A 26805-nucleotide genomic window follows, 5' to 3' on the forward strand; every position below is an offset into this window, starting at 1 on the left:
GTCTTCAGTCTTTCCTTGTCTTTAAGGACAGTGAAATACTATTGTGTCCTTCTCAGTGCATAATATCAAGAGGGTCATGATGTTGGTGTCCTATCACTAGTGATCTTAATCTTGATTGCTTAGTTAAGGTGGTATCTGCCACCTTAGTAAGTTCCTTTACTATGAAATTACCTTTCCTTGTAAAATTAATAACTATGTTGGGGGAGATACTTTGAGACTATGGAAATATCCTGCTTCGCCTCAGATTTTACCCATAAACATTTGCATCCACCAGTGGATCTTTTCTATCATAATAATTATTGTGGTCTTTGCTTAATGGTGATCTTCTGTTTTCCCTTCCTCCTCCTAAGTTCATTAACTATAATTCTTCTGTAGGAAAGTGCTATCTATTCTCCCCCATTTAACTAACTTATTTATATCAGTATGGACTTATGAGTGTTTATTTTATTCTATAGCTTAAAATCCAGTATTATTATTATTATTATTTACTTTGGTGCTACAATTATTCCAGCTCTGTCCATCCAGGTTGGGTCCAGTGTTGTGACAAGTCCCATAATTTTTGGAACACTTCCTTATTTTCTGACCCTACAAGATGCTCCAGGATCATTTTGCATTTCCCCTGTCCCAGCCTTGGAATTAATTACTTTTCCCAGGAGTCCTGTTTCCTTTTATTAGATAATGTGTTTAGAAGGCAAGATGTCGGTGCTGGATGCCCTCATGAGTGCCAGGGCTCCACTGCTTCCAAGCAGACAGAGCTAGGAAATATGTGTATATGCATTAACCCACACACCTGTATTTCTCTGTCTGTACAAATATTGAAAACCATGATTTTATACAGATACCTGTGATTCTAAGTCAACACCACATGGTATATTTGAGCTCTTCCTCATTTGTAACTTTATTCCCAAACAGCAAGAAACTTCACTCTCATTATTTACAATGTCTTTACTTATTTGTTCAATACTACTACATTCAGAACTGCTAACCTATACCCCTGTGAGAAACCCTTTAACCAAAATACAGCATTTATGTATAAGTCTTTTTGCCCTCAGTTTAAAAGTATTCAGATAAGAGCCTATTTTCCAAAGTTACTAGGTTAGTTCTTTTCTTCCTCACTCCCGTCAGTGTGGTTACTCATTTGCAGTAGTTAGGGTCATTTGTTGCAGTTTTAATGGAATGCTGTTTTAAATTTTTGTTCAATACTCTCTTGCTGCTGAACATTTTTGGGCAATTAAAAGCTAATCTCTGGGTAGGATCGGGGAAATGTTCTACTGGGATACTAGGATTTTAATTGCTCAAAAACAGCGTATATGACTTATATAAGGTCTTGTATAAATATCTTAAAGCTGTACTTACTGAAAGTATATGAATTTTTATGACACCCTGAGTTAGTGGGATTCTTCAGGTAAAAAATTATACTGTCTTTGTGGACAACTTCCAGATTTTGAAGTGTATTTTTTTAATTTTAATTTTTTAAAAAAATTTATTTATTTATTTGACAGAGAGAGACAGTGAGAGCAGGAACACAAGCAGGGGGAGTGGGAGAGGGAGAAGCAGGCTTCCCGCTGAGCAGGGAGCCTGATGTGGGGCTCGATCCCAGGACCCTGGGATCATGACCTGAGCCGAAGGCAGATGCTTAACGACTGAGCCACCCAGGCGCCCTAGCCCAGTCATCTTGAGCACTAAAATTAGCAATGCGGTTTGGAGTCAGTGATGATGATGGCAGCATCCTCTCATACCTTTGTCCTCTGGAAAGTCTAAAAAAATTAGGAAGCCAGATGCACATCAATAGATAAAATCCAGTTATCATCTGAGTGTGGTCATGGGGATCCTCAACACATCACCATAACTGGTTATGGAAATCAGTCTTCTCTTCCTCTGCTGCACATAAATTTGGAAGCTCCTCTCCAGCAATAACCAAGGTAACCTCACTGAAGGAACTCACCTATTCACCAAGGATATTCTCCAAAGGTTGATGTCCTTTTAAAGGACAAACAGGGGCTCAGATTGGAGAAGTGCAGTAAGTCCCCTATGGAACTATCTGTGTTCAGTCTATTTCAGACTCTAAAGTTTTAAAAAATTTCTTAGGAAACTACTACACCAGTTATAGTATTTCAATCAAGACAACAGAAAGGCAAACATCTTTGGATCTAATATGGCATCCCTTCTCCCCACATTTTCAGTCCTTCAGGGGTTTGCTGGGCTATTCAATTTCCTCTAACTTTATGTTTTTGCTGAGAGTATAAGTAAATCCTGAAAGTTGACAGAGATCACAATATGAAATCATAACTGCCCCTCTTTCTGTGAATGAACAATTGACTTGGTAGATATAACCAGTGCCTACCAATATTTCCAGTCCTCTACCCCATCAGAGAGGGAGAATTAGGTCTTCCTGCCTTGGGTTAGTTATGCCTATGTGTCTCTTTCAGCCAGAAACACGGAAGAGCCAGGGCATAATGCACCAGGCTCCCATTCCCCCACAGCAATGGTAGCAGCACATGTCAATATGGGGGTGCCTCAAGATTAAAGTAGCCTGGATTGCTGGGCCACCACATGGAGGTCAGCTGTCCTGGACCCTCAGTGCTCTTCCCACAAGCAAAGGTAAACTTCTGTTATGTTAACCACAGACAGTGATTTTGGTGGTGCTTGTTACTGCAGGTTAACTTAGGTCTATCCTGATTAATACACACAAAGTTTTATCTTGGGTGTTCTGTTACTTCAGTCACATCTTGCATCAGAAAAGAGTGAAAGGAAGTTGCAGCTCTTGTGACTACATTTTAAAGGATGATAACGTTGAGACATTCCATATGAATGCATGCTTAGGCTGTAGAGGGAAAATCCACTACAGCAGAGTATCTGACATCATTAAGTAGGAATGTCTTTGCCTTTCCTCCATATTTTAAGTTCTGGCAAGAATATTTTTATTATTTCTTTCTTTGAAGAGATGATGTCTCATGAAGAGACAAGGACTATCCAAATGTCAATATATATTTTAGACAGGTTATCACTAAAAAAAAATAGAAGGGGACCTTCAAAGCAAAAATACTTGGCAAGACGTAGTAACTCTATTCTAATGTATTTCTTTGATGATGTAATCTACCTATTTGGTTGAGGCACAATTTTCATAAACACTTTATTTAACTATTTCTAGAAGCTCTTAGGGGAAATATTGCAAATCAGTATATTTGTTAAAAAGAAAACCACAGGCCCCAAACGGCATCACTTAGGCCAAGTCACCAAACAGGGCTTAATACCTAATCTAACTGTAGTTTCAACATGCCCCAGAAATATAAATCTTAACCAGTCAGTCAGGAATTTTCTGATCAGGGCCAATGAAGTAATCTGTTACATGGGCCCTCTCTATCCCCAAAGGAAGATGAGGTCATTTGCATGATAAGAAACCTTGCTCTTCTCCCTAAGGGAAAGTGATCCTGCCAGGAACAATCCTTTCCTTTTGCTAATAACTTTCTTGCCCCACCATCTTTCCTATAGAAACCTTCCATTTTGTACAACTCCCTGAACTCCCCTCTATTTGCTGGATGGGATATGGACCGATTCATGAATCATTAAATAAAGCCAATTAGATCTTCAGATTTACTTGGTTGAATTTCATTTTTTTTAACAAGTTCAAACATTTGTTTAGTGTGCTAGCAGTACAGTAATTGCATACATCAAGTGTAAGTGGAGGGGCACCTGGGTGCTTCAGTCAGTTGAGTGCCTGGCTCTTGATTTCAGCTCAGGTCATGATCTCAGGTTCATGAGATCGTTCCCCGTGTTGCACTCCACGCTAAGTGTGGAGTCTGCTTGGGATTCTTTCTCTCCCTCTCCCTCTCCCTCTGCCCCTTCCCATGCTCGTGCACTCTCTCTCTCTCTCAAATAAATAAGTAAATCTTAAAAAAAAAAAAAAAAAAGCATGTGTAGAGCAAGAAGAGGGTTCCCTAACTAAAGATGGGGGCATCATGGGGGCATCCCTGGCTGGCTCAGTCAGTGGAGCATGCGACTCTTGATCTCAGGGTTGTGGGTTCAAGCCGCATGTTGGATGTAGAGATTACTTAAAAATAAAATCTTATAAAATCTTTTTTTTTAAAAAAAAGATGAGGGCATCATGGAAGGCTCCCTAGAGGAATGGTTTCTGGAGCCTGAACCAAGTTTAAAACTGTAAGTATTTCTAAAGAGAGGTCACTGTTTAAGGAATTATTGGATGAAATATACTATACTGGGGAGGAAAAAGAAAATCACTGGAATTTCAGTTGGAAAACAAGATAAAAGAATGAACTCTGAGGCTATATTGTTTTCAAAAGAGAAAAGTCAAGACAGAGGACTCTTGTGGCCCCTTGGATATATGCATGAAAATGTGGGTTTAGGGGTGGCTCTGCCATTGACCTATGGTGCAACTCTAGGCAAGTCACTGAGCAGTTTCAAACTTCTCATTAATAAATATCCTTTGAAATCCATTTGAAATCCCTCCCAAAACAGACACTAAGTTTGGCTGCCCCTCTCTGGTGTGCTGTTTATAGGAGAACTGACCTTAAAATACCTCCAGTCTTTAGAACACTTCCCAGTCTCCAAATTAACATTCCAACAGGGGAACACTAAATATCAAATTTCAGCAAAGTGAAAGTTTAGGTTTCTACTTTTTCTATTAGTAAATTAATTGGCTAACATTTATAGAGTATTAGGCATAATGCAGGTATAATGAACTATATCAGTTAATAATATTTATACAACATACAATAGGCTTTTAAAAAAATAAATAAATAAAACAGCTCCTTCTCGGGGCACCTGACTGGCTTGGTCAGAAGAGCATGCAACCCTTGATCTCAGGGTTGTGAGTTCGAGCCCCACATTGGGTGTAGAGATCACTAAAAAAAAAAAAGAAATAATAATAAACTTAAAAAAAAAAAAAACCCAGTTCCCTCTCCACTTCGAATCTTTGGGATAAGACATGACATGACTTTGGGATAAGACATGAAGAGAGAGGACAGCCTTGTGGGCTCTCACAGTCAGGGAGGAGAATGAGGGTGTGACATTGTCACCAGTTAGACCCCGAGACCTGGCCTTTGCTGCCCACCTGCTTGTACACTCTGTCTTATATTTTTCCCAAAGCTCTTCTTTCTGGGTTTCCCCTTAACTCAGAGAAGTGAAACCCCAAAACCACCCCTCCAGGTAGTGGCTTCTGCCCTTACAAGACTTCCTGCTGGCCCAGACCACCCAGACCATTTGAGCTAACCCTGACTTGAGCCTGTGCAGAGAGACCATGGAGTGACCTCTGGAATGGCCTACAATTACCTTTACCTCATTATAATTCGAAAATCTCTGCCCAAGGAGGAGGCTCAGCCTCATTTACATAGCACACAAGATCCATAGAGGCATGTGACCTCTTGCCTGCCTCTACATAGGATGACAAGGCTTCCCTAGCTAAATATTCAGCCTAACCCTAAACAAGAGGAACACATCCACCCTCTCTGTGGGAGTCATAGCTTTGGAAGTCATTCCCCATGATCTCCTTAATTGCTGCAAATGAAAGTGTTCTTTGTGGGACAACTGAACCTGTGCCTGACTCACCAAGGTGGGGACTCAATGTTGGTTTGGTTACAACATCAGCTCACTTTACAACAGGGGTGGATTGGGGCAAGGTTTAAGGGCTGAAAGACAAGAAAAGAGCCTGTCAGATGGGGAATTTTTTCTGATGGGTAATATTTGCTGAGTGACGGACAGAGGCCCTGAGTGTTAGCATACAATCTGAAACTCTATTCTGAAAGCAAACAAGGCCAATGGAAGACTTCTGAGAAGGTGATGCCAAGATGGAAGCTTTAGTTTTGGGAGGATCCATCTGGTGGCAATAGTCTCACAAACAATATATGCACATAGAAAGGTAAACACACTTTATGGCTCACAATTCTCACAGTAGAAAAGGAATAGTTTATAGCTGCTAAGGAGAGCTGGAGTTAACTTTTCAAGTCAGATTTCCCACATAATTCTATTCTCCATTTTTAACTTTCTGCATTTCCCTTTTAAAAGGGCAATAGGCCATGATTCTGTGCCTTCTCATCCTGTGACTTGAGGCACGACAGATGCCAAAAGAGCTGAGGTTTGAGTTTCCTAACACTGACCAGGGTCAGAGGGTTCTGAGTTTGCACTGGGTCTATATAAAGCAGAGGTATTTTTTCTAATAGTAATAGTTCACCGAGTAAAACTGACCCAGGCTCAGCTGAAATGGATACTGCATGCATGGGTTGCTTCCAGGATGAGAAATGAAATATATTTTCTCTTTCTCTAACTGGTGATTCACAGTGCAACCTTAATAGCTGTTCTTCAATGATGACGCATTCTGCACAGAAACACCACTAAGCAGTATTATTAGCATCCATAAAGTGTATAGTTCATTTGGAACAGATTCTAGAAAACAAGATCTTCAATGTGATGGGACAGGAACGCAGACTCTTGACACGTTAGCTATATCCTTCAATATTCATAGCTTTCCCTAATCCTTCTTTGTTTTTTTTCCAGAACATAGAACTTTGTTTCTTCACAGTACTAAACAAAGAGTAAACTTCTCAATGACTAATTGTGTTGTTAAACTTGAGAGCACTCTAAAGAAAAAGATAAATTAAGAAAAATATGCTCTAGGTAAGCATTGTTTAAATCATTGTTTTTTGGAAGGCAAATCTTTTGTTTGAAAGGCATCTTGGCATAATAGAAGCCAAAAAGTCCACCTGAAAAGTTCAGATTATCTGAAGACATTGATTGCTTAATAATCATTTAATGTTCAAAGTTCCTTTTAGGCTTTGTTTTGAGAGGGCAGAACTGTCAAGGTAGTGCTAACCATGGGGGAATTCAACTGCAGAAATCAGTCTCCATATGCAAATATGTCTCTGAAGGGGTTTTTTTAGAATAACGCAACACACCCCTGTTTGGAATCTGTATTTGCATATAACCACATGCCAAAACCCCTAGTAAATTAAGACTACCTTCTTTTGTTTTGTGATAACATGATGGGAAAAGGAAAAGATGCCTCTGTTCTTTCTTCCTACAAAGCACACAACACAATTAGGCCTTTTATTCATTTATTTAAATTTTTTTAAAGATTTTATTTATTTGAGAGAAAGAGAGAGAGAGAGAGCACAAGCAGGGGGAGGGGCAAAGGGAGAGGGAAAATCAGACACCCCACTGAGCAGGGAGCCCCACTTGAGGTTCTGTCCTGTCCGATGCAGGGCTCAATCCCAGGACCCTGAGATAGTGACCTGAGTCGAAGGCAAACCGTGGAACCGACTGAGCCACCCAGGTGCTCCAGGCCTTCTTTTATTTATTTATTTTTTTAAAAAGATGTTATTTATTTATTTGTTTATTTGAGAGAGTGAGAATGAGAGAGAGAGAGAGAGAGAGAGCACATGAGAGGGGGGAGGGTTAGAGGGAGAAGCAGATTCCCTGCTGAGCAGGGAGCCCAATGTGGGACTTGATCCTGATCCCGCGATCATGACCTGAGCCAAAGGCAGCCGCTTAACCAACTGAGCCATCCAGGCGCCCTCCAGGCCTTCTTTTAAAAGAACATTTAACTGAAGATTTAATTTTTAATTCCAAAAGAAGTCAAACAAAAGTCAAACATGTAAGTTGGCTCAACTCCTCTTACCAGACTATAGCATTAACACCCACTAGCTAATAAATTTTACCAGAAGTAATTCTTTGCCATACTTAAGCTTATGTTTATTTTTTACCCATACTTGAGCAGGACTTATACTCTATGGCAGGGCTGTGCATGATTTTTCAGGTATCCTTCCATGTGCCCTGCTCCCTCAATCCCAGATTCAGGTAAGCACCTAACATTAACTACCTCTGCGAAAAAAATTTAAGAACAGTTCACCCTCAACACCAGCATTTCAGTCTGAAGCTCAGAAGCTGTGTGATTCCATACCCAGGTAATGATCAGTACTATTTCCCCATGCTTTCTTCCTTTGTTAAATTTCTTTATAGAATTTGTTTAGGCCTGTAGCCCATACAAATTGGCAAAATCAAATTAGAAAATCCCTACAAGCAGGGACCGCAACTTGAATCTACCACAACGCTTTGTTTGACATTCTTTCCCAAGAGGTTTTGGATGTTTAACAGACATCTGTTTGTTATTCAATCACAGATATTTACTGAATGCCTGCTCTGTACTAGGTACAATTTCAGATGCTAAAGGAGTAAGCAGGAAACAAGGCAAACAAAAAAAAAATCTTCTGCTCCCTTGAAGCTTATTTCTAGATGGGCAAAAAACAAAGATATATAAAGTGTGTGAGGGATGGTAAGTGATGTGGGGACAAATAAAGCAGGAAAGGGGCATAAGGAGCATGCGGGGTTGTCAATTTTTAAAAAGTGGTCATAGTGGATAATAGTTAAAAACACAAAGGAAGTGAGGAAATAAGCCTCAGGGTTACCTGCAGGAAAAATGTTCCTTGCATGTCCCAGCAGAAGCCAATGCAACTAGCGTGGAGCAAACAAGAAGGAAGTGAAAGAAGCCATGTAGGACTTTGGGGCTTACTGTGAGACAGGAAGCTACTGAAGGGTTCTGAATAGGACAAAGATATAATATCCTTTGCATATAGACTTTAGCTCGCTGGCCACCGTGCTGAAAAGTGACTCGAGGAGGGCAAGGGCAGTAACAGAGAGCCCAGTTAGGAGGCTGCTGAAATTATCGAGTGGGATCTGATAGTGGTTTGGGCCAGGATGGTGTTGGCGGCTGTGGCAAGAAGCAGTCAGATTATTAGATAGAGACCGAAGGCAGAGTCCACAACATAAGACTGAGAGACAGGATGTGGTTTGTGAGAGAAAGCAAGAAGTCACAGAAGACTAATATTTTTGGCCGGAACAAATGAAGGATGGGGTTGCCATTAGCCAAGATGGGGAAAAACTTTGGTGGAGGGAAGCATTTCTGGGCTGTTAAGTTGGAGACATCTGTCAAGTAGGCAAATATAAGAGATGGTGCTGATGTTGGAGAGAGAGAGACCCAGGCTAGACACGTGGCAGTTATTAGCATATAGATGGAATTGACAAGATAGTGGGTATAGTAGATAAATAGAAGAGGTCTGCGACTGATCCCAGGGGTACTCGGGGAGGTCAGAGGGATAAAGAGGAACCTGCAAGAAGAGAAGAAAATAAAGAGTGTAAGTTCTAGAAGTTAAGAAAGTGTTTTGAGGAGGAAGGAGTGATCAACCGTATCAAATAAGAGAGAACTGAGAACTGACCTTTGGATTTAGCCACTGTGACCTTGGATGAGAGGTATTTTAATGGAGCAGTGGGGGATGAAAGCCTGATTGGAGCAGGTTCCAGAGCGAATGGAGTGCCTGGAATATAAATATCCCTTTTGCAGAATTTTGTCTTAAAGGGAACACTACACCAAAACAAATGATGTAATATATGGTGATTAACATAACAATAAAAAATTAAAAAAAAAAAGGGAACAGAGAAATGGGGTGGTAACTTAGACTAAAAATAAGATCTAGAAAGAACACTGTAAGATGGGAGAAATTCCATGGTCGTCAAAAGAACACAGGCTCTCCTCCACTCTCAGGGAGGAGAAGCATCACTCTTCATTCCTTAAGTGTGGGCTGCACATAGTGACTTTCTTCCAAAGAGTATGCAAAGAGGGGAAGAGAAAGTATATCAGTGTAGAAAACCGACAGATAGGACCTCAGCTCTGGTTAACATCAACAGTGTTAAGTTATGTAAATAGCGGGTACCCCTGATGTGATGTCATGAAAATGGCACTTTACCTCTGCAGTCTGCCTCTCAAAAATCCATAACCTCAGTCTAATCATGAGTAAAACATCAGTGAAATCTCGGTCAAGAGACATTCTACAAAATGGTGGACCAGTACTGACCAATATTGACCAGTACTCCTCAAAACTGCCAAGGTCATCAAAAACTAGAAGAGTCTGAAAAACTATCACAGCGAAGAGGAGCCTAAGGATACATGATGACTAAATGTAATCCTGGATGGGATCCTGGGAGAGAGAAGGGGGGTTAGGAAAAAATGAGGGAAATCTGAATAAAATATGGACTTTAATAATAATATATTGATATTGTAACAAATGTACCATACTAATGTAAGATGTTAATAACAGGGGAACTGAGTGCAGACTATATGCAAAAGATATAAAAGATGAGAACTTTTTGTACAATCTTCTAAAGTTTTCTGTAAATTTAAAACTGTTCTAAACAATAAAGTCTATCTAAACTTTTTTTTTTTTAAAGAACATAGGCTCTGGAGTCTGACCACCTGATTAGAATCCTAGTCTCCACTTTACTAGACTATGACTTGAGTTATTTAAATTCTCTGAGAGTCAGTTTCCCTATCTATAAAGTGGAAATACAAAAAGTATCTACCTCATAGAAGTTTTGTGATAAATGACATAATCCATGTGAAGTGCTTAGCACACAGCGTCTGCCAAATAGTAAGCACTATATAGATGGCAGCTATTATTATTATTATATTATTTTGATTCTTTATCGAATATTCAAAGACACACTTAATGTGACTTTATATTTAATTTGCTTTAGGTGATTAATAATAATTTCTAGGATAATTTTATTTCCTTTTTTGAGAGGAAGAAAACTGAATACAACCCATTATAGACTACCTGTAAAAGGGTTTCTTCTTCAGCATATCATAAGCCTTGAAACATGTCATGGTGTGAACTGCTCCAAACAATTTAATTCAAATACCACCCTATGGTAATGTAATGAAATGACTTGTTACCAGAGGCTCTGTTACCACATCTGTAAGGTAGTATAAGATAAGTAACATTTTCAGTGTGGGCTCCTCCTTTCATTACAAAGCCATAAAATCATAATCAACCAGAGAATGTAATACCTTGTGATTTATTATTCTTAATAACCATATGTGATAAAAGTGATTTGAAGAATAAATGTAGAATATGTTTTTTTTTTAACTTTTTTTTTAAGGTGGCGTCTCGGTGGCTCAGTCGTTAAGCGTCTGCCTTCGGCTCAGGTCATGATCCCAGGGTCCTGGGATCGAGCCCCGCATTGGGCTCCCTGCTCCAAGAGGGGAAGCCTGCTTCTCCCTCTCCCACTCCCCCTGCTAGTGTTCCCTCTCTCACTGTGTCTCTCTCTTTCAAATAAAAAAATAAAATCTTTAAAACAAAACAAAACAAAAGAAATACAGATGGCCAACTGACATATGAAGAGACGCTCAATATCACTTATCATCAGGGAAACGCAATTTATTTGACAGAGAGAGACACAGTGAGAGAGGGAACACGAGCAGGGGGAGTGGGAGAGGGAGAAGCAGGCTTCCCACTGAGCAGGGAGCCCGATGCGGGCCTCGATCCCAGCACCCTGGGACCATGACCTGAGCCGAAGGCAGATGCTTAAAGACTGAGCCACCCAGGTGCCCCAATACGTAGAATATGTTTAAAGATAAAAAACAATTAAGTGGAGAAGTGAAAGAGTGTGATAAAATAACTGGTATATTAAGATGCTACTAAAGAAGAGAATTTGGCCTAAGCAATGGCTCCCAAACCAGGCTGTGCATCAGATTCACCCTCTGCAAAACACAGAAAGATGCTGGATCCTTAAAGTAGACCTGCTGAATCAACAGCTCTGGGGGTGGGGCCTAGGCATTTGTATCTTTATTTTTTTTAAAGATTATTTATTTATTTATTTGAGAGAGAAAGAACCTGAGTGGTGGGGTGTGGGTGGTGAGGAGCAGAGGGAGAGGGAGAAGCAGGCTCCATGCTGGGCAGAGAGCCTGACGCGGGGCTTCATCCCAGGTCATGACCTGAGCCAAAGGCAGACACTTAAACCGACCGAGCCACTCAGGCATCCTGGCATTTGTATCTTTAAAGGATTGCACAGATCATTCTGGTTTGTGAAGGACTAAGCTGCCATATGATCTACCTTTGTCAGAGCTGCCTTTGTAAATACAGTCTGATATTCACCATCATCAAGAATCATGATCAGCTTGAGACAGGCTTACCTATTACTCTTGCATTGTTTTCTACATGGAATTTTGGAGACTCTGTATCTTCTGGCTCTCCACTGTCCTGAGCATAAAAGGGGCTGTCTCCCTGCTTCAGTCCTCCAGGACTCTCCCCTTCACCCTCTAAGGTCAAGTTTTCCCTCCCTGCACCTCTTCCTGTCTTTCTGCTTTCACTGTGCCAATAGGGAAACTCAGCATATTTAACATGGGCAGTTGCCTTCAACCGCCCTGAACTGAGTCAGGCTTCCCTTCTGGCTGAGCCAATAATTCATGAAGCAGCTGCTCTGTTCTAGGTCTCCTTTCAGAACTATGTAGTCTAGCTATGTGCATAGTAAATTATAGCTGGAGAATCAAGGAACAGACATTTTAGATTCTTCTCCTATGAAAGAATATATAAAGGAACAATGGCCAGACTCTATATAAAAACAGAAAAGTGACCCACAACACGCATCAGCCAGTTCAGGATGCCAATCTACTATATACAGTAACTAGTCCAGGAAGTCATATTATCATCTGTAGCAGCTAATCCAGGAAGCCAAACAATAATCCCCGCAGCAATCAGTCCCAAATAGTTAGGACTTAATTAACAACTGCCACTTCCCTGATTTTTGCCCCTGCTTCCAATTCAGGACCATCTGGAAAAAGCCAAGTATGCACCCTACACAATTACATGGAATGCCTCCCTGCTAGTTAGCCTGTCCGTAGCTTCTCCATGCCAACTGCCTCCAATAATGGCAGACCTGAAGCCTTCTTTTTTCCACTATCAAGCTTTTCCACTCCCCACTTGCCTTTGGGTCTCCGTCAAATGCAAGTGATGGTGGCTGGCTCCCTTGCTTTGAATAAATAGTCTTTGCTTGTTCTCATTTGGGTGGTCTTCATTAATTTCCACAACTAGAAAAAAATGGGGCTGCATGTTTGAAATGGCTCACTGAATTGTTCTTTCATGGCTGAAACGAATATACTTTAGAGAGGCTCTGAGATGTAGCAGAAAGAGCAGAGCAGTCAGCACTCGTGAACTTGAGGAAGTCATGGTCTGGAAGAGTGGCTGTGGGTAAGGGAACAGGCAGTGGATCCAAACTGCCATGGTTCAAATCCTGGCTCTGCTACTCCTTAGCTGTGTCAATTTGGGCAAGTGTAAATTAATGTGTACTACAATTTCCTCATCTGTTAACACATTGGTGTTGATAATAGCACCTGCCTCACAGGGTAACTGTTAAGTGCTATATAAGACAACCCATGTGAAGTGTGAATGTCTGGATTTCAATGCCTAGAGAGAGAGAGAGAGAGAGAGAGAGAGAGAGGGAGCAGCAATACTGGGCTGGACTTCTTGAAAAGCAGCAGTGACATGGGACTGAGGACTAACTGTCCCTCTTAGATGGGACATACGCTCTTCCATTTTCAGTCTTCATTCTGTTTTACACATTTATGATAGCTACCTGGCCCCACTGACCACCTGTGGACTGGAATAAAAAGATTATTCTGTCATGAACATAGTAATTCTAGGAAACCAATGGGTGCTAAAACTGCCCATGCATCCATTTCAAAAAGATCTGGTGTGGGAAGGATCTTATCCCTCAAATGCATATTCTATGTGTTCCATAAGTCAAAGAGTCAAGTATTCTTTTCTGACATTTTTACATAAGGGTCATACTTTAAAATTACAGAGCTTGTAATATATAAACCATTTTCATTTTTTAATTTAAATTCAATTAATTAACATAGAATGTATTATTGGCTTCTGAGGTAGAGGTCAGTGACTCATCAGTCTTATATAACACCCAGTGCTCATTACATCACATTTCCTCCTTAATGCCCATCACCCAGTTACCCCATTCCCCACCTCCCTCCCCTCCAGCAACCCTGTTTGTTTCCTATGATTAAGAGTCTCTTTGGTTTGTCTCCCTCTCTGATTTCACCTTTATTTTTTCCTCTTTCCCTATGATCCTCTGTTTTGTTTCTTATATATACCTAGAAGCCCGATGCCACATTCCACAAAGTGTGACCATATTGTTCGTCAACAACAAAACTTTTTTTCTCATAGGTCTTCTGCTATTCTTGCTTAAAAAAAAAAGGCGATTTCAGAGAATTAAGGCTAAGCTGTTCTGACATGACTGTGTTTATTTTCAACTAACATTAAATGTGTCATCATGGAAGATCAAATCGAAAAAAAGTGCCAGTACTTAACAAAACAAAGATATTTTTTCCTGAATTATTTCTGGTGGTCACACTCAAGACTTCCAAAAGGCAGTTGCTCAACTTCCCAATGACTGCTTAAAATGGTTTTAAAGCCAACTTTCTAGATTGAAATAAAAAGACATCATCTAGCATAAACCTTCATGCCACAAATTGGATAAGCAAGAAATATTTAATTAAGAAAATTGGGAGCCACATTAATGACAGATAATATTTTACTTTTCACCTGAAATTTAACTAAGATGGGCACTTGGAAGTGCACTGAAAACACCAAAGGATAAAATTAAAGGCATAAATGTTTTAATATAAAAATTATATTCTAGGGTGATTTTGCAATAAGAAGACATCACATAGGCGTTCTGATTTAAAATATTCTGAACCAAGTAAGGCACGTACAGTTGATAAACATTAGATGGTTTCATGAGGGTAGCTGCTTTTCCCAAGCCTCCGCTCCCTTAATCTTGCACAAGTACCCAAAGTGTCTTTGAAAGAGAAGGGGGAGTTCATCTTCGGGTCTCAGGGAGTATCTGGGTACCTCCCAGGGCGAGGAAGGCACAGCTTCCCCGTCGGAAGCCCCCGGGAAGCCGCTCTGTCTTCTCGGTCCCAGACCCGCAGATTTGCCCGGCAGAGAGCGCGGCAGGTCGGACCGAGCATGCGCGCCGCGGCCCCGCCGCCCTCCCCCCGCCCGCTTCCGCCGCCGCCTCCGAGGGCCGCACTCACCCAGGCCGCGCCAGCCCAGTTCGCCGTCGCAGCTGTCCAGGACAGAGCAGAGCTCGCCCAGCAGCGCGGGCGGCAGGTCGAACAGGAGCGTGTGCGCCGTGAGCGCGCCGCGGGCCCCACAGCTCCGCGCCGCCGCCGTCCAGGCCATGGCTCGGCCGCCGGAGACCAGTCGGAGGAGGGATGCGGAGCCCGGGCCTCGCCGCGCCCGTGAGGTGCGATTACACAACCGCGGAAATCCTGCTTCCACGACGGCGGCCAAGGCGGCCGAGAGCCCCACAAGGGGCGGGCCCCACATGACGCAAAGCGCTGCTCGGCAGCGATGCCCCTGCGGACGCCCGGCCTGGCAGCGGGGTCTCCCTGTCTCTGCGTGGCCCCTCTCACAGGCTTTACGTTTTGAACAGTTCTTTTCGTTGCTCTGGGTATTGGACGCGACTGGAGAGACAAAGCAGGGAGCGAGAGCTGGGCAAAGACCAGGAGGGCAGAACTAACGGAGGGGAGTCTACTACGCCTTCTGCCTGCCCTGGCCTGGGCTGTCTTCTGGCCTGGATGGACAGAACACCTGCCATTACTTCTTTTAAAATGCATTTTGCTTTACCCTGTCAGAAAGCGATGTTTATTGAGGAACAGTTGGAAAACCCAGAAAAACTGAAAGAAAAAAATAATCACTCAGCTGAAGACAACCATTCAAGAGGTTTGGCACCATCTTCCAACTTTTCCTGAAGTTGAACAGATAAATGTGCATATATGAAGGGATGTTGGGAAAGGAAAAAAAAACCAACAACAGGAAAACAAAAGAGAGAACAAAGCAAAGGTTGTGCTCATTTTTCTTCATGAGGTTGCCCATTCTCCATATTGCTACTTAGTTTTACTACATTCTTTTTTCCCTGGGCTTTCTTGACAAAACATTGTGCCACTACTTTTTCCTTCTTCAAAGTGTTTGACAGAATCGTTTGCTTTCAACATGGAGTTTAAATAAAACTGACTTCTTTTTGAAATATTCTATCGTATATGCTGTAATATCCCAACACAGGCATGATACAAATGCTGATAAAAAGAGGAGATGCTTTGAAAGTGGTGAGAAAAACTCAACCTTAATGACTGTAGAGTGGACAGTTGCCATCAACCTAAGAATAGCAACCCTATTTGAAACCTTTCAGATTTGTACTCTTTGGCAATGGTGCCCCTTAGAGACCAACATTTGATGATACACTATCATTTTGTACCCCTACCCCTACCTGAATTTCCAGGTCGTTCTCAGCTAAAGTATACCACAAAATACACTTGAAAATTAATAAAGACAATACTTTTTGGACAAAGGTTTCTATATCCCTTTGTTCAAATAGCTAAAATTTTATTGTCGATCTGAACATGCTTAAGAAGCCCTATACCTCTCAAAGGGACTACCTGAATATACTGAGCAACAGAGGCAGGATACAAGTATTTGACAGCTATGGAGTTGGTGAATTGGTAGAAAAGGAGATCCAAACTTCAACTCTCCTACTAGAGGAACCAGGAATCACTGTCGCTGAGTCAGTCAACATGGCCTGCTTTTCCAGATCTTCTGATTTACAGAGAAGCAAGAATTGTATGTGAAAGCCAGATTATGTGAAATCTATATGGGTTATGTGAAATGTCTTATATTTTCAATGTTGGCAGTTAGTATCAGACCATACTCCCTCCCTATTCCTTAAAACTGCCTTTGACTTTTGAATTTTAAACCATCACTGCTCTTCAACTGTCGCTGTCATCCACTGCTCTCCCCCATCTTAATTCTTCCCTCTCGGTTTTAGACTAGCTCCTGCTCACTGCAGTTTTCTCCAGTACTAATCCTACCTTAATCTTTGGTGATTTGAGAGATTTGTTGAGCAAATGATGATCTTTCCAATACCCTGTCCTCCCAGTTCTTTGACTCATCCTCTCTGCCAATAATCGTCCCTTCCACCCTATTTCAGCCAGTCGCTCCCATGATCATTCCCTAGAACTTGTCATTATCGATAACCACGCCTTCTGTAATTTCTATTTCATGAATCCACTCTCTAAACACACCTCCTGTCCTTCTAGGGCATTCCCTCTAGTACTCTGACCCCAACAATCCTTCCCCTTCATCAGGATACCAAATCGAAAATCTTGCCACCTCTTCTCTGGCCCCACCCTCTTGATGTCCTTACTTTTCTCTTTATCCATAAAGTCCACAGCCAATTTTTACAGTCCCTCTCTTGCATATGCTTTCCATTCTCTTGCTCCTCTCTGGCTTTGTTGAGCTCTCTTAACAAATCTGCCATCCTGATTAGATGCAATTTTCTAATTTTGGGCTCTGTACCCATGTACCAGAATGTAGCTGGGGGTGGGGTGGGGAATAAAAACCTGTTGATTGGACTCAATTTAAAATCAAAATTGTGACTTTCATATCGGTCCTTTATACTGCCAGGCTGTTGCACTATGGGCCTTTATCCCATTTACTCTGCTGGTCCCCTTTACAACTGTTTTACACCTTTTCTTTTCTCAACTCCCATTACCCTCTCCTCCATCCTTGCGCTCAACTGATGATCTTGGGAGTATTTATTAAGAGTACTGATGTATCAGAAAAAAAAAACACAAAACGTCCACAGAATCTCAGCATCACCATCTATCTACCTACCAGCATCTTAACAGACATACCTGCCCTCCCTCCTTTTCCATAGGTCAATTGTGTAGGCTCCTATCTAAATCTGATCCCTTCACCTGGGCACTAGATCTGATCTCCTTCCTGCCTCCTACTCAAAGACATCAAGGGCAGTTGTTTTCACTCTCAGCTACATCATCAATTTCTCACTCTTTACCATATCAATTCCATTGGCATACAAATATGTTATTTTTCCTACCTTAAAATGAACCAAAAAACAATTTGATGCCATCCCCCTCCTTTGATGCCATAATTACCCCCATTTCTTTGCTCCTTTTCATAGTAGAGTTGAATATTCTCACCGTCTCCCAACTTTTCTCCTGTTATCTTCTCTTAAACCAACTCTAGAGCCATCCCTCTACCTTACTCCACTGAAACGGCTCTCAGAGTCATCTATGTCCACATCATTGCTGAATATAACAGTCAATTTTCAGGTCTCATCTTATTTGACCCATCAGTAGTTTTTGACACAGGTGATCACCCCCTCCTTCTTGGACACTTTCTTTGTCTTCCAAATTCTCTTACATTTTAGCTTACTTCACTGGTCACTCTTCAGCCTCCCTTGCTGTCCCTTCTCTTCTCCCTTAATGTTGGGTTCAGTTCATAGTTCTATGTATACCCATTCCCTTGGTGATCTCAACCAGTTTCGAGGCTTTAAATACCATCCACCTACCAAGGACTGCCAAATGTATATGGTTAGCCCAGACCTTTCCCTTGAACTTCAGGCTCATGTCCAAAATTGAACCCTTGATGCTGAAACTGCCCTTTGACTTTCTTCCCCATCCAGCTCACTCTATCCTTCCAGTTGCTTGAACCAAAAACTATAGAGTCAAGCCTGACTCTTCCATTTCTTCACAGCCCATGTTCAGTCCACCAGCAAACCCTGTCGACTCTATTCAAAATATATTTAGAATCATACTTTTCTCCTCCTCCACTACTGCCACCCCGGTTTGAGCCGTCATCATATCTTGCCTGATTTACTACAGTTGTCTTCTAACTAAAGTAGCTTCCACTGTCGCTTCCTATGGACTTTCCTCAACACTGCAGCCAGATTCATCCTTGTAAATCAAATCTGATTATGTCTCTCATTTGTTTAGAAGCCAACAATGGCTTCTAATTTCAGTCAGAGTAAAAGTCAAACTCTTTGTACAATCTGCATTCGCTCCCCCCTCCCACTCGGCTGTTACCCTCTGATCTTGTTTCCTTGTTCATTCTGCATAACCACACTGCCTCCTTGCTGGTCCTTGAACACACCAGGCAGAGTCCCACATTAAAGCCTTTGCACTTGCTATTCCCTTGCCTGGTATGCTCTTCCCATCTTGCTACAGTCTACATATTTGTAGACTTGCTACATAATTAAAATTGCAGTGGTCCATGCACGCAGACTCAGGCTGGCACATGACTGGAACTGGCAATAATATATGGCTTGGGAGACCAAATCTCATTCAAATTTCTCCTTCTCTCTGAATCTAAATAGGAACGTGCAGCAGCTCTGGTCATCTCTGGAACAATTTTGCAACCACATGGATATAAATACTCGAATGAAATAAGCCTTGGGGATGTCTTGTGAGAGAGAAAACCAGATCCTTCATAATGGCATTAAGCAGCTCTTTTGTACTATACCTGGAGAATGTCCTGCTTGGGGACTTAGAATTGTATCACACAAATTCCTTACTAAGTCAGTTTTTAAACTAGGAATCTTGTAATTTGCAGCCAAATGCATCCTAATGGATACACCAAACAGACATTTGGTGATAGTTCCTGATTTGTTGATGGCCTATAAAACCATGGGAAGAAAACTATAACCTCTGTCCAAAACTGGAGTTCAATTCTATACAGCTGTATCCCTGGAATGTCAGATGGGCATGGAAACTGCACTGTAGAGAAATAGCTGGGTACTGGGAGAAAATAAGTGTTAGTAGAGAATGGTTCTGGCAGCATGGTTGGAAGCAGTATGAAGTTCTAGATGCGCATGAGACGGCACTAAAAGTCCATGCAGACCCAGACCTGCACTGCACCCCACGCACCCACTCCCAGCATACATGCTTCTGGCAAAGACATGGCTGTGGTTAACCCTCAAACTGTTTCACTATGTTTTTTGCCGTGGGACGCTAACTCCACTCCCCTCCCACCCCTGCCCCAAATTTCAGATCCTAGAAAAAGAAAGTTTCCATTCCAGCTGGAGGCAAGAGAGTAATGAACTGCAGAGAACCACAAATGGAGATGCCGAGGGAACGCTGAAGGCTGTGGCACAGATGACATAATGGCACAGATACACAGTATTATCAGGGACAAAGTCACAGGCATTAAAAGCCTAAGAAATAAAAAATCAGGTGAGTCAGGTAACAGCTCTTTGCATATAGGAAAAACTATCTTGGTGGCAGCTATTTATCCCGCATCCCTAAGGATGGATGCTCAAAGAACAACCAGCTGTGGGACATAGATTTTCTGGTTTGGGAAATAATTTCCAAAACAAAGATCACTAACCTATCCCATCTTTGAGCTTTATCCTATCCCTGGGCCTTAGAAGGTTCTTGGTGCATTGGGGTTCAGGGGTGAGGTAAAGGTCAGTAATGGGGTAAGAACATTTGTGGTGCATATTACTTGGTAATTTTAAGATGTAAAAGTGGATGGTTTTAGGCTTTCATTAAAATGACCTAATACTATTGGTGGGAATGCAAACTGGCACAGCCACTCTGGAAAACAGTATGGCGATTCCTCAAAAAGTTAAAAACAGAACTACCTTACGACATAGCAATTGCACTACTGGGTATTGTCCAAATGATACAAACATAGTGATTCAAAGGGGCATATGCACCCCAATGTTTATAGCAGCAATGTCCACAATAGCCAAAATATGGAAAGAACTACTAATGGAATACTACTCAGCCATAAAAAAGAATGAAATCTTGCCATTTACAATGATGTGGATGGAACTAGAGGGTATTTTGCTAAGCAAAATAAGTCAGTCAGAGAAAGACAAATACCATATGATTTCACTCATATATGGAATTTAAGAAACAAAACAGATGGACATAGGGGAAGGGAAGAAAAGTAAAATAAGACAAAAACAGAAAGGGAGGCAAACCATAAGAGACTCTTAACCATAGGAAACAAACTGAGGGTTGCTAGAGGGGCGGTGGGTAGGGGGGATGGGGTAACTGGGTGATGGGCATTAAGGAGGACACTTAAAGTAATGAGCACTGGGTGTTGTATGCAACTGACGAATCATTAAATTCTACCTCTGAAACTAATAATACAGTATATGTTAATTAAATTGAAATAAAACATTTTTTAAAAAGGAAAAACTGACCTAAAATCATAACATGCAATAATTATTCCTCCAGTTCAATGTGTGTGTATTTTTAAAGATTTATTTGAGAGAGGTGGGGAAGGGCAGAGGGAGAGAATCTCAAGCAGACTCCCAGCTGAGCACGGAGCCCGACGCCAGGCTTGATCCCAGGACCTATGAGATCATGACCCATGAGATCATGACCTGAGCTGAAACCAAGAGTCGGATGCTTAACCGACTGAACCACCCAGGCACCCCTGATATGTGTTTATTTGTAAAGAATTAGGCTTGCAATGTCTTGTAACTCAACCTTTCCCCATTGAAGATATCAAAAACATTATTCTAAAAACCTATTATTTTACAACATGATCTATACTAAGATTTTAACAATTATCCTTTTAGGGTTGATGGAAGGGTTACTGGTGATTTTATTTTCTTACTTTGTGTTTTCCACACTTTCTAAAGTTAACGTGTATTGTCTCTATTAGAAAACCCTCAACTATATTTCTTTCAACATTTTCATGCTTTGCCTTATTTCACCATTTTCTTTTAAAATCATTTTCACAGAGGCGCCTGGGTGGCTCAGTGGGTTAAGCATCTGCCTTCAACTCGGGTCATGATCCCAGTGTCCTGGGATCCCTGCTCATCCGGGAGCCTGCTTCTCCCTCTCCCCCTGCCCGTCCCCCCTGCTCATTCTCTCTCTCTCTCTCTCTCTCTCTCTCACCGACTCTCTCGCTCTCAAATAAATAAAAAAATCTTTAAAAGAAAATTAAAAATAAATAAATAAAATCGTTTTCACAGTATTTTTCACCCCAGAGTGTGTTGCTATAAATAACTTTTGCCTAGTCACCACTGACTTCTAAAATCTGAGTTTTATAATTGAATAGTTTTTAGTCAAGGGCTTTTCATGATAATTTCAATATTAGCTAAAGTTCTATTTTTGAAGCAATCATTTATTTATCTATAGAAGCACCCCAAACATGTGAAATAAATCTGAGATTATGGCACAATTTTTTCTTTTGCAGTCAAGACTCTACTCAGACTGTTTGCAATTTGATAATGGAAAATGGCTTAGAGATCCTAATCCAACTACTGCATTTTACAGATGGCAAAACTGCTGCTGGCTCTGTGAACTCTGGATGCAATGTGTGTTGGAGAAATCCACGCAAAAAAATCTCATTCAAGATTTCCAAATTTCCTTGTCAAGTTATAAGCACAAATCCTGTGCATTTTCCCTCTCAAGGATTTGGCTCTCTTTTCCTTGTTATTTAGTAAATCCCTGAAATAAATCCTGTATGAGTCTATTCAGGATGGCATTAAAAATACCACAGAATGCATGGTTTCAATAAGAGAAATTTATTTTTTCACAGTGCTGGAGGCTACAAATCCCAAGATCAAGGTGTCCACAAGGTTCAGTTTCTGGTAAATGCTCTCTTCTGGCTTGTAGATGGCCTTTCCTGGGTGTGTGCACACACACATTCAAAGAGAGAGAGAGAGAGAGAGAGAGAGAGAGCACGCACCAGCATTCTGGTGTCTCTTATAAGGACACTGATCCTATCTGATCAGGGCCCTACCCTTATGACTTCATTTACCTTAATGAACTCCTTACAAGCCGCTTCTCCAGATTCAGCCACAATGGGAGTTAGGGCTTCAACATATAAATGGGGGCACACATTCAGTCCATAACAAACCTCTGCACAGAAGTTCAAAAATAATGTCACATCATTGGGTTTCAGAGTACACGTTCTAACAACACTTGGTAATTAGTTAGCTATATCTTCTGGCCTTTCATAGGGTCATAGTTCCTCTTGTTCTGTACTGGATTTGTTTCATTGTTCCGAACTTTTGAAAGAAAAATAAAAGCTTGGATATCTAATCTGGTGCCTTGATAATGAAGGCAATAAGTCCGGGTATGAAAATATCCAGCATATTTGGATCTAAAAATATTAGTAACTTCTGATCAAATGGCCTTTCCTCAGGGCTTCTTCTTCTTTTTTTTTTTTTAAGATTTTATTTATTTATTTGACAGAGAGAGATACAGTGCGAGAGGGAACACAAGCAGGGGGAGTGGGAGAGGGAGAACCAGGCTCCCAGTGGAGCAGGGAGCCTGATACGGGGCTCGATCCCAGGACCCTGGGATCGCGACCTGAGCCAAAGGCAAACGCTTAATGACTGAGCCACCCAGGCGCCCCCTCAAGGCTTATTCTGACAGTTTCATACCATTAGTCCCTCATCACACCATCTTTTGTGAATTTTTGCCTTTTTTTTTTTGGTGTCTTATGACAATACTCAGTGTTTTCTACCTACATTACTGATTTTCTTCTGTTTTCCCAACTGACTCTTCCTTTGGCTTGTACTGTGCGCCCAACAGAATTCTGTTGATCTTTTTATTCCAGATCTTGAAGATTTCATATAATCTCATTCTTCATCTATTATCTGTATGTGGATCACTCTCATATTTGTGTCCTCAACCCTCACCTGCCCCACAGAGTCCCTCACTCCCGCCTCTGGCGTTTATTGAACAATTTCATCTCAATTTCTTTCTTTCATCTCAATTCAGCATGCCCTGAACTGATCACTTCCTAGATAATCAGCTTCTTTGTGTCTGGTTGCAGGAGCCAAAAGAACTCTTAGTAATTTTGATTGACTGATCGATTGTAGTCAGAAGGATTTACTGAGCACCTGCTATGTCAGACATTATGCTTGGTGGTGCTTATATTCAATTAGTCACCAACTGTTACTCTTCTGTAATGTCTCTCATGAGTGTCTGGGTCTTTTCCAATTTGTCTGAACTAGTTATTTCATGTTTGGAGTTTTTCAGCATCTCCTACCTGATGAACCCCTAATTATCTTTCAAGATCCTATTGAAAATTCACCACCTCTGTGAGGTAGGTTGACTTGTGGGCTCCCATGATATACATTTAAGTCTTAAGCACTGATGCCTTTGAATGTGACCTCAATTGGAAATATAGCCATACATGGAACATTATACAGATTCGGTTCCAGACCACTGCAATAAAGCGAATATCACAATAAAGTGAGTCAAATAAACTCTTTGGTTTCCAAAGCACATAAAAGTTTATACTGTATTACACTATACTGTGTTACTCTATACTGTAGTGTATAAAGTGTGCAATAACATCATGTCTAGAAAAAAAGTATATTCCTTAATGCCACTTGTTTACCTATTTAAATATCTTTGTCCTTAGCAAATTTTTACCCAATCATTTTAGTAGTCATGGATGATTTATTCTTGTCCTAATAAATTATCATTATAGTGATTACAAAAAAATATATTACTAAAAAAGGCTAACCATCATCTGAGCTTTCACAGGGTAGTACTCACTGTGCAGATCACCATAAAAACATAATAGTGAAAAAGTTTGAAATATTGTGAAAATTATCAAAATGTGACAGACACATGAGAAGTGAGAAAATGCTACTGGAAAAATGATGCCAATAGACTTGCTCAATGCAGGGCTGCCATAAACCTTCCATTTGTAAAAAACACAGTATCTTCAAAGTGTAATAAGTGAAGTACAATAATAGGAGGTATGTCTGTAAAGTCTTTGCAGAGGTAATCAAGTTAAGATGAGGCCATACTGGAATAAGACTGGTGTCCTTATAAGAAGAGGGAAATTTGGACACAGAAATACAGAAGAAAGAAGGCCTGGTGATGATGATGGCAGAGATTGGAGTGATGCAGTCATAGGCCAAGGAAATCCAAGGATTGCCAACACCAGAAGCCACTTAGAGACGCATGGGACAGATTATTCCTGAGAAACTCTATAAGGAACTAACCCCTCTAACAACTTCATTTCAGACTTGTGGCCTCCAGAACTGTAAATGAAGAAATTTCTGTTGTTTTAAGTCACCAGTTTGTGGTAATTTATTACAGCAGTCCAGGCAAACTAAAACACTCTGTGAAGCCACTTATAATCTTCCCAAAGCTCTCATTTCTTTTGCAGTCTTTTTACTTGCCATGATTTTTTACTTGCTAGTTAATGCCCTTTAAGTAAAGGAAAAATGTCATTTAAAATCATTGGTACAAATTTTATCATTGATCTTTATATCATGCAATACCAGTTTTAAATGAACTCATATGTGGATCACCAAAATTACACAGTTTGTATTTCATAGCCTGTATATACATATGCATTTCATTCTTACTAGAACTGTGGAACAGCTGCATATGCAACTAACTCAAGATATTTTTATTTCACTTCTTGAGATGTGCACATTCTACTAACACTCTCTACCTTTAGCTTACTGATAAGGATGAACAGGAAAAGAAACTATGGTTGCCCCTCTTTCCCTTTCCTTCAATAGCTTCATTTTTAGTGTTAGTGATTGGCTAATATTGGGAACTGACACAAGTTAAAAAGGATATGATAGAATTCCTTGGACATTCATGCTTCTTAGAACACCACTGCCTTATTTTTGCATTCACAGTAAGTTCTGATTGGCAAAGAAAGATTGGTAAAACGGCCCTTGGCACTGTCTATGCCCTCCCACCCCTATCCTTTACTAAGTTGTAGGTGTAACACACTTACCTTGTACTGGTTTTGAGTCTACTCTAACTCCCGTGCATTGTAGGTCCAACAGAATCCTGTGCACACGGGGCATCTTGAATGTTAAATGCAAGTGGTTGACAAAGAAGAATGGACACTCACATATTGTGTAAACCTCTTCCGCTCATGCTCATGTTCCATTGTGCTTTCACTCATAAAACACAAGTTGAAAGGCAAAATTATTAAACATTTCAAAATGGTGACAACTGAGCATTAAACCAAGTGCAAGTTCCTTTTGAGAGTAAGGCCCTGTGCAGTTTCCCAGGATACATGTCAATGAAGCCAGCTCTAGTTTCAGTCCCAGTTAATCCACAACCTTTTCAATATTTGGAATTGTTAACCTCTTAATTTTAGCCATCTGTGTAGAGATACCTCATTGTGGTGTTTATTTGCATTTCTCTGGTCATTAATGAGGGTAAGCATCTTTTTAAGTTTTTTAAGCCATTTGGCGCGCCCTCAGATGATGTGTGTGTGTGTGTGTGTGTGTGTGTGTGTGGTCTTGTTTGAGCCTTTTGCCCATTTTTCTATTGGCTGTCTATTTCTCTTCTTTTTCATCTTGATTTGTAACAGTTGTTTTTATATTCTGGGAAGGAGTATTATGTAGATTACATAATGCCTTCACCCATTCTATGACTTGGTTTTCACTCCTATAAATATCTGATTACTAGTTCAAATTTTTAATATAGTTTAATTTGTCAATATTTTCCTTTGAAGTTAACTGCTAGTTTGTATCTGGTTTCAGAAATCTTTGCTTTCCTCCAAATCATAAAGATATTCTATTATTGGGGCGCCTGGGTGGCTCAGTCGTTAAGCGTCTGCCTTCGGCTCAGGTCATGATCCCAGGGTCCTGGGATCAAGTCCCACATTGGGCTCCCTGCTCGGCAGGAAGCCTGCTTCTCCCTCTCCCACTCCCCCTGCTTGTGTTCCTGCTCTCGCTATCTCTCTCTCTCCTCTGTCAAATAAATAAATAAAATCTTAAAAAAAAGATATTCTATTATTATCTTCTTAAAGTTTTATTGCTTTGTCTTTCACATTTAGATCCACAATCTGTCTGGAATTTATTTTATGTAATTGGTAAGAGGTAGGGGATCAAACTTTCCTAATGCTGTCTTTGTCAATAAAAACATGGATTTGCAGCTCAACTCCAGTTTGTCCTATTTAACAACTCCCTTTATGATTTTATATTAAAATGAGTAATATGCTTATAAATGAAAATCATAAAAGGTAAGGGTTTTCTGCTCATCTTTATGGAAGTGAGTTTAGTTCTTTTGACAAAAGCTTCCAACAACATCAAGTTTAAGGATTTAGTTTCATAATAGACAGTTCCACAGCTATTCTGAGCTCCACTTATTAAGTCTTTTGAGTGTTATGGTTAAGGTGGGGACTA

At 40.8% G+C, this 26805-nt stretch overlaps 1 protein-coding gene across 1 annotated transcript in view; it reads right to left on the reverse strand.

The window, feature by feature from the left end:
• The window catches only part of IRAK3 (interleukin 1 receptor associated kinase 3), a 48098-nt gene extending 32211 nt beyond the window's left edge, over positions 1-15887 (reverse strand). Inside the window, exon 1 of the mRNA XM_027593049.2 lies at positions 14894-15887. Coding sequence (XP_027448850.2) covers positions 14894-15188 — 295 coding nt within the window. The 5' untranslated portion in view covers positions 15189-15887. The remainder of the gene's footprint in view (positions 1-14893) is intronic.
• Between the last annotated feature and the right edge of the window lie 10918 nt (positions 15888-26805).

This window comes from Zalophus californianus, chromosome 9 (genome assembly GCF_009762305.2).
Source record: "Zalophus californianus isolate mZalCal1 chromosome 9, mZalCal1.pri.v2, whole genome shotgun sequence".
Classification (NCBI taxonomy): domain Eukaryota; kingdom Metazoa; phylum Chordata; class Mammalia; order Carnivora; family Otariidae; genus Zalophus; species Zalophus californianus.